Genomic DNA, 8,028 nt, shown 5'->3' with positions numbered 1-8,028 from the left:
GAAATTCCGAACTCTATCAAAGTTAATATATGGATAGGTATTCATAGTTTGAAAAAAAATAATAAATACTGAGTTAATGTTTTAACCAGTGCTGTTTTTGTCAACAATGACGATAACGAAAAAAATTCATCAACGAACACTTTTTTTTTTTTTTTTTTTTTTTTTTTATGACTCTGACAAGACAATTACAGACAAAAAACATCTGTGATTAGAGGTGGGTAGTAACGCGTTACATGTACTCCTTTACATTTACTTGAGTAACTTTTTGAGAAAAATGTACTTCTAAGAGTAGTTTTACTAAGCCATACGTTTTACATTTACTTGAGAAGATTTGTGAAGAAACGCTACCTATACTCCACTACTTTCGGCTACACTAGTCGTTCCATTTTTCCCTCTTTATTCTACACAATATTTTTTTCCCCCTTCCAGCGATGCCAACAGTAGCTGTACCAGTTTCACCAACTCCGTGATACCAATCAGACTCAAGCTTGCCGTTCTATGATCACGCTGACCTGTTCTTTCACATAGTCTTTAACTCATTTGCTCCCAAAAACGTATAAATACGTTATATTTTTAATTGTTTCAGTGTCCCAAAAACGTATTTACACGTCTTTTACGTTTTTTTTAACGAGACATCTCTAGGTTCTGATTCAACTTAGCTCCAAAGCACAAAGCTGAAAATCCATTTTAAAGCAATAAAACTGTCCACTGGAGGGCAGTAGCGCAGTTGGTAAGACGACCCCCAACCCGATTCAATGGAACGAACGGCCGGCCACATGGCCGGGGCGCCAGCGGAAGACTGCCGAATGGACGTCCAGGATGCCAGGCAGCGGACGACCGAGCAGAATGACCGGGACCACCAGTGCAGCGGACGATGCCGTTTAGTCCGTGCTGGAAAGACTAAAAAAAAATCCATCTTTATGAGACAGGCGGCGATGAGGGAAAAGTTTACCCCGGCCGTCGTGGCCACAACACCGTCATCTCTCAGTTATGTGTAAATAGTTACTTTGCTATCAAAAGCTATATTTGTCTAGTTGTTTGTTATTTTGTAAAAGGAAAACATTATTCAGATGTTTGGGATGTCACTAAAGTAAAAATTCGCTGTGTTAAAGTCAAAGTTATTTTTGAATTTTATGCGTTTACAAAAAGCTCAATTTCTCTGTTTTTTCATCGGAAACTGGAAAATTGCTCAAACAGCCGTTTTCTAATGCTGATTTCTAAAGAATGGGAAAAGATATGAACTAACTTTTTTTTCCTGCTGAAAGAAGAGTCTAATCTTTCTTTTGGTGGGTTACATGTTTATATAGCAATAGAACCGAATTTTCTGAGGCTGTTGCAAAATCAGTCAAAATCCAGTAAAACGGCCGGGAAGGGAGGTGCACCGGTGAAAATGGCTGGGAGTGAATGAGTTAAAGTATTTCACATAGAGCGCTGCCCTCAACATGACTCGAAAGCGCAGATTTTAACCTCTCTCCCAGTTTTTATTTGGCACCGACTGACCACGGAAAACCGGAGATATATGAACCTTTTAATTTCATAATAGGAACTATTCAAACAAGGAACTTTTTTCTCTACTTGAGGACAATCCTGTTCTTTGGACAAATGATGCTTCATTTCTGTAATTCTTTTTCCTCTTCAAATTCAATGACTTTTATTTATTTTACTTATTGTGGTAATGAGTTATTGTACAGTATAATTATAGCAGTTCATATAGATAACTGTGATGAGAAAAAAAAAAACCCTTGTTTAAAAAAAAAAAACGTAAGCAGTTAGTGTTACTAATTAAGTATTCTTTTCAAATACTTGTACTTGAGTACATTTTTTTGGATGACTTACTTTTACTTGAGTAATATTATAAGTAACGCTACTCTAAATTGGGTAAAGGTTTTGGCTACTCTGCCCACCTCTGGCCTTAAGAGACTAAAACATAATACACTTTGACACAAAAGTAGTCTATGTGCAGCTTATATAATAGGATTAATTTATTTTCCCCCCTCAAAATAACTCAAAATATAGCCATTAATATCTAAACCCCTGGCAACAAAAGTGAGTACACCGCATGGGAACTACGTACATCCCTAAATGTCCAAATTGAGTACTGCTGGTCATTTGTCCTCCAAAATGTCATGTGACTCGTAACAGGAGTGCTGTCAGCATTGCTGCAGAGATTGAAGAGGTGGTGGTGGGGGGGGGTCAGCCTGTTAATGCTCAGACCATACGCCGCACTCTACATCAAATTGGTCTTCTGAAGAAGGTACACAAGAAAGCCCGCAAACAGTTTGCTGAAGACATGTCAACAAAGCACATGGATTACTGGAACCATGTGCTGAAATGCGAGGGGTGTACTCACTTTTGTGATACACTGTATCAGGGGTGTGACGGTACCCACTGGGGACTGTTCAGTACGTACGTAGTAACGACCCATCTTCAGCTTTCGGGCAGAGGGCAACAGATTTTGATTTAAAATGTCCTGGTATTTCAAAGCATTCATGATGCCATGCACCCTAACAAGGTTCCCAGGGCCTTTGGAAGCGAAACAGTCCCACAGCATCACTGACCCACCCCCATACTTCACAGTGGGTATGAGGTGCTTTTCAGCATGCGCATCTTTCGTGGCACGCCAGACCCACTTAGAGTGTTTGTTGCCAAAAAGCTCAATCTTGCTCTCATCTGACCAAACCACGCAGTCCCAGGCTTCAACTGGGACCGTGAATGCTTTGAAATACCAGGACATTTTAAATCAAAATCCGTTGCCCTCTGCCTGAAAGCTGAAGATGGGTCGCCACTGGGTCTTTCAGCAAGACAGTGACCCTAAACATATGGCTAAATCTACACAGAAATGGTTCACCAGACACAAAATCAAGCTCCTCCCATGGCCATCTCAGTCCCCAGACCTTGTTTTGTTGGCAAAAGGGGGTTGTACAAAGTATTAACACCAGGGGTGCTAATAATTGTGACACACATTATTTGATGTCAAATAATTTTTTCTTTATGTGGGATTTTTTCCCCACTGAATAAATGCATTTGTATTGAAGGTTGGATTTTTCTCTTTTTTTCCATTAAGGACCCATATTATTTGAATTTTAAAAAAAAAAATTTAAAAAAATTAGAAGCTAAAAAACACATCTTAACCACGGGTGCCAATAATTATGGAGGGCACTGTATGACTAATAAGTATTATCGTTCATATGACTAATACGAAAATTACAAGGGCTACCAAACACAACACTGCAGGGTTTCAAGATAGAATTTCCAAATGAAACTTTTTGAGCCTGCGTTCATGACATTGACTCATTAGTCCATCTGACTGATGTTCTTTGCAAAAATAATGACAACCCACATCTTTTTTTTTTCCAACTTGACACCTTTTTATTTGAGGGGGGAGGGAACAATCTGGATATTCTATAAAAGAGCAAATGGTTGCATTGTGGGCAATTAAATTTTACAGGGTTTTTTTACATTTTTTTTTTTATCAGTTGTCCAAAAATGAATGATTTAAAATACAATGTTTCATCCCAACAACAAGAACAACAAATGAAGTCTAAAAATACCCCCAATTCACCCTTCCCTTTTCTAGTACTGATTTAACTAATCAATATTAAAAACGTTAATAAATTACAGTGCAATTAAGATTTATATTTTTCTTCAATGAAAAGAACAACACCTTGCATGGCTTTCCCCCTAACATGCAGCCTTTCCGCCTCATGATTAGACATTAGGAGTGGACATTTTGGCACAATCAGAACTTTCATTTCCAACCATTGGAGTCGCAATGAAGTCAAACAAAAGATACAAAGATCACTGCTTCTCAAGTACCAAATGCATTCGCCTTTACCTTTAATCCATTTATTTATTTATTTTGGTGCCACTAATCCTGACTTGGTGACACACTATCAAAGTCAGCTATGTGACTCGCTACACTAAAAAGCCTTAAGTAGCTTTGACTCCGCGACTATTGTACTTTCACATTATCTTTCATATAAATTTGTCTGTGGCTTTCAAGTAGTTATGTCACTTCCTGGGCCATTTCCTCAAAGGGGGTGTATACTGTATGTTACTAAACTAGTTGAATAATTACATGCACAAAACAGAGAAGGAAAAAAAAACTTGTAATAATACTGCCACAAGATGCTTCACTGATTTCCAACAAAGCAGCCTGAGATACTGACGCCGTATCGAACACAGGATAGGAGAAGTGAGAAAATAATGAGGTGACGTGGTGCTTGGAGACAGCGGATAGAGAAAGTCAACATTCGAACTTGTCTAGTTTTTAGCAGTTAAAAAAAAAAAAAAAAACGACAGCAGAAAATGTTACTTTGCCACTTGGCATCCCACATATTCTGATGCATTTGGAATGTTCTGTATGAAAGAAACTTGAAATTGGAAGGGGGAAAACTTAAAATTTGGAATTAAGGTTTTCAAGTTAAAAATTTAAGCCTCAGTTCAGTTCTCAAATTCATATTTCAAATTAGGGCTGGCATTAAGTCAGGGTTTTAAACAATCTTTCAAGTCATTAGGCTTAAGGCTGAAGGTTTTGAATGAATTTTTCAGATTAGAATTTAAAACCGAAGGGTAATGAGGTTAAAAAGATTAAAAGACATAAAAGGGCAATTGACCTTTTTTTTTGTTTTGTTAAAAATCATAATAATATGAACTTTTGATGTACAAGTGAGGCCTACGTGACCCAAAATTTGATGTCTAAATTCTAATTACAGTGGTACCTCTACTTACGAACGTCTCTACATACAGAATTTTCAGGTTAAGACTAGTCGTGTACAGGTATGATAACAGTCTCCAGACCTCAATCCAATAAAAAAATCTCTGGATGGAGCTGAAACTTCAGCGACAGCCCCCGAAACATGACAGATCTAGAGATTTGTGTGGAGGAGTGAACCAAAATCCCTGTTTCCATACGTTAAAACCTGGTGAAGAACTAAAGAAAGTGTCTGACCTCTAATTGCAAACAAAGGCTACTGCACTAAATATTAGCACTGATTTTCATAGAGGTACGAATACTTATGAACCCCAGTAAATTACAAATAAATTATTGAAAAATCATATAATGTGAATTTCGATTTTTTTTTTTAGGTTATGTCTCTATAAGTGGAAATGTATCTATGATTGAAATTTCAGACGACGAGCTATTTTCTAAGTGGGTGAACTTGCAAAATCACAAGGGGTGCAAATACTTCTACTCCTCACTGTATGTCTAAATTTTGGGGGGCTTGTAACTGATTAGGACATTTACATGGAAAATCCGTCTCTACTTACAGAATTTTCGAGTTACGAAACTACTTCCAGAACCAATTAATTTCGTAAGTAGAGGTACCACTCTACAGCATTAAAAAAAGTTTTTTTTGTTTTTTAAATATTTGTACAAATAAATAAAATTAAAAATTAATCAAATGTAGTCCAAACAAAATTAATCAAATTCACAATAAAAACAAATACACTGGCTATGGTCCCTAATAACACTCAGAAGTTTATTTTATTATATCTTTTATCCTTTGTACTTAACTCAATGCCTGCCATTGACAACAACAGACATCCAATTCATTTAAACCCTTCAGACTGGCTGTGAACGCTCATGTTTCTAAGTGTCCTATAAACTTTAGGGGTAAAGATTTCACAATAGTTTCACATTGACAAAAGTAATGCCGTATACTTCCTCTATCCACTGTGCATGCATTGTGTATGTGTGCGGCTTAAAAGTGGAATCTCACATCTTGCAGCAGATCACGTAGCGTCAGCATGAGATATAACATGACATTTGACAGCCAGCACGCGCGGACGCGTAAACCGGCCTTCCCTACGCAAAGGAAGAAAAGACGCTCTTTCAGCACCTGTCCGTGCAGAAGAACAAGTCCACTCTCCCTGGTCCCTCTTTCATGTGATTACATCAGACTGTCCGACACTTGACAGGAGAGGATAACAAAATACAATTTAAACAATAAAAGAATAAGAACAGTGTACTCAGAAAAGAAAGAAATTATACAGCAGCAGTCCTGATACAAATTAACAATACCCTGAACTAAAACACTTGTCACAAAAAATTGGGGATATTCGACTTTCGGTGGAATTTAGGGAGGAATCTATTCTTCAATTCAGACTTCTTCATAAGTCATTTCCTGATTCTGTTAGAACTGGAATTTAAACCTGATACGAACAACTGAGAAAGATGACGTTCTCAGAGGGAAGCAGCTACCGAAAAAGTCCCGGTCGGCAATTCAGTTAGGTTTTCCATAGCCACAAATGGCCCTTATGACTGTGTAACCATAGAAATGAAGAATTTTCTTGTCATAATATTACAGGGTTGTTTCCTTTTGAGGCCTACTAACTAAAACAAACATGTTTGCAGTGAATTTGGATTTCTAACCCCTAGTATATTGACTACAAAGCAATAAAATATTATTACCAAAAGAAACAAAAAATTATTTTCTAGGGATCCCTCGTTTTTCGCGTTTAATGGAGACCAGAACCCGCCGCGATAAGTGAAAAACCGCAAAGTAGCGCCCCCCCACCCCTACTTTTTTAATGTTATTCGCTGGCACCCTCCCAGTTCAAATGGATTGGATGTCTACTAGCGACAAACTCATTGGACGAGTTTAGCGACTTACACATGAATACATACCGTTTTTTTCTTGAAGTTTTTAAGAATACATTCAAAAATATGATCATCCCGTCAGTCCTTCCCCGTTGCAATCAATCGAAACTCAAAAAATTCCACCGAAGTTCCGAAACCACCACAAAGTTTTGTTGTTTAGCGTATATAGGAATGATAGGAAACAACAAGGTAAACAGGCGACAAAGTGTGCGACCCGCTCCAGCACTACAAGCATGCTGAGTTTTCAAAACAAGTACCCGAAATTGATCGACAAGGTAATCTGAGGAAGTACCGAATCTGAACAGGAGTCAAGGGATGGGCATCTTTTTTTTTTTTCTTTTTAAACTTGTGCAAATAGCATGCATCTGTAGGAACGCTCGCTCCATTCCAAATAAAAATGACGTAGCGAAAAGATCTCGTTTTGTTTCTTATAAAAATCCATAGCACGTTCCCAAAATCATTCCTACGTCATGCGATCCTGAATACGTGTGCATACTTTGATTTTTTTTTTTTTCTTCATTATATTACGGTAATTCAGATTCTTAACAGTTCTTCAGATGGGCCCTTTACACATTCACACACACAAAAGAAACGATTTCAAAACCCGAGTCAATCACTTCTGGCTAATTGCCGTCATTAAAGCAGCGTCAGCTTGTTGGCCTTCATGTCAGTGCAGCACACATGACACACACACACGGACGGGGAGGGGGTTCACAAGTAAAATTGAGGTGAAGTGTTGTAAAAAGAACAAGCTGCATTCACTCGCTTGACGTATTTCAACACATACGCACTCGTGCGGCAGGGAGGCCACCGCGGACCCCGTGTGATGAGAGTTTAATTAATAAGCGAGGGATCTCGGATGATTGGGGGAAAAGTGGAGGGAAAAAAAAACGACCACCTCGACAGTTCTTTGCTCACTGCTTCCGAGAGATAACATTCACAGTGCTCGAGTAAAAACAACATGAAATACTTCCAAATGTTTTATGGGTGTGTGTTCGGGGAGGGCGGCGGTGGTCTTCTGCTCCTCTTCTGCCAGGTGGGAGCAACCCAGAGACGTTTATAGATGCTTCTCCTTGGCGATGCCGTTTTGCACGTGCTTCCTGGGGGGAGAACAAGAGAGGAGATCAGATGAAGGGGCGTCACCTTGACATATGATTTCGTGTTGCTCTGGAATGAACTGATACGTGTGCCATCAGGAACTGAATCTGAAACGCAAAGCTCGAATATAAAATACCTAACTTGAATAGTTGAAATTAGATTGTCCGATAATGACTTTTTAACCGATATTCCGATATTTGCTAACTCCAAAAATCCGATACCGATATCAAACAGATACCGATGTATGCGGTCGTGGACTTTCGGACTATAAGCCACTACTTTTTCCCTCATTTTGAATCCTGCGGCTAGTCCAGTACGGCTTATTT

The 8,028-nt window shown here is 38.5% G+C and overlaps 1 protein-coding gene across 1 annotated transcript in view; it reads right to left on the bottom strand.

Annotated features, from left to right (window-relative positions):
* Positions 1-3,293: 3,293 nt before the first annotated feature.
* Positions 3,294-8,028, bottom strand: part of cers1 (ceramide synthase 1) — a 61,053-nt gene continuing 56,318 nt past the window's right edge. The window contains exon 7 of the mRNA XM_057840587.1: positions 3,294-7,704. Within this exon, the coding sequence (XP_057696570.1) occupies positions 7,662-7,704 (43 nt within the window). The 3' untranslated portion in view covers positions 3,294-7,661. The remainder of the gene's footprint in view (positions 7,705-8,028) is intronic.

This window comes from Corythoichthys intestinalis, chromosome 7, assembly GCF_030265065.1.
Source record: "Corythoichthys intestinalis isolate RoL2023-P3 chromosome 7, ASM3026506v1, whole genome shotgun sequence".
Taxonomy (NCBI): Eukaryota; Metazoa; Chordata; class Actinopteri; order Syngnathiformes; family Syngnathidae; genus Corythoichthys; species Corythoichthys intestinalis.
Note: the sequence above shows the minus strand (reverse complement) of the source record. Positions and strands in the feature narration are given on the sequence as shown.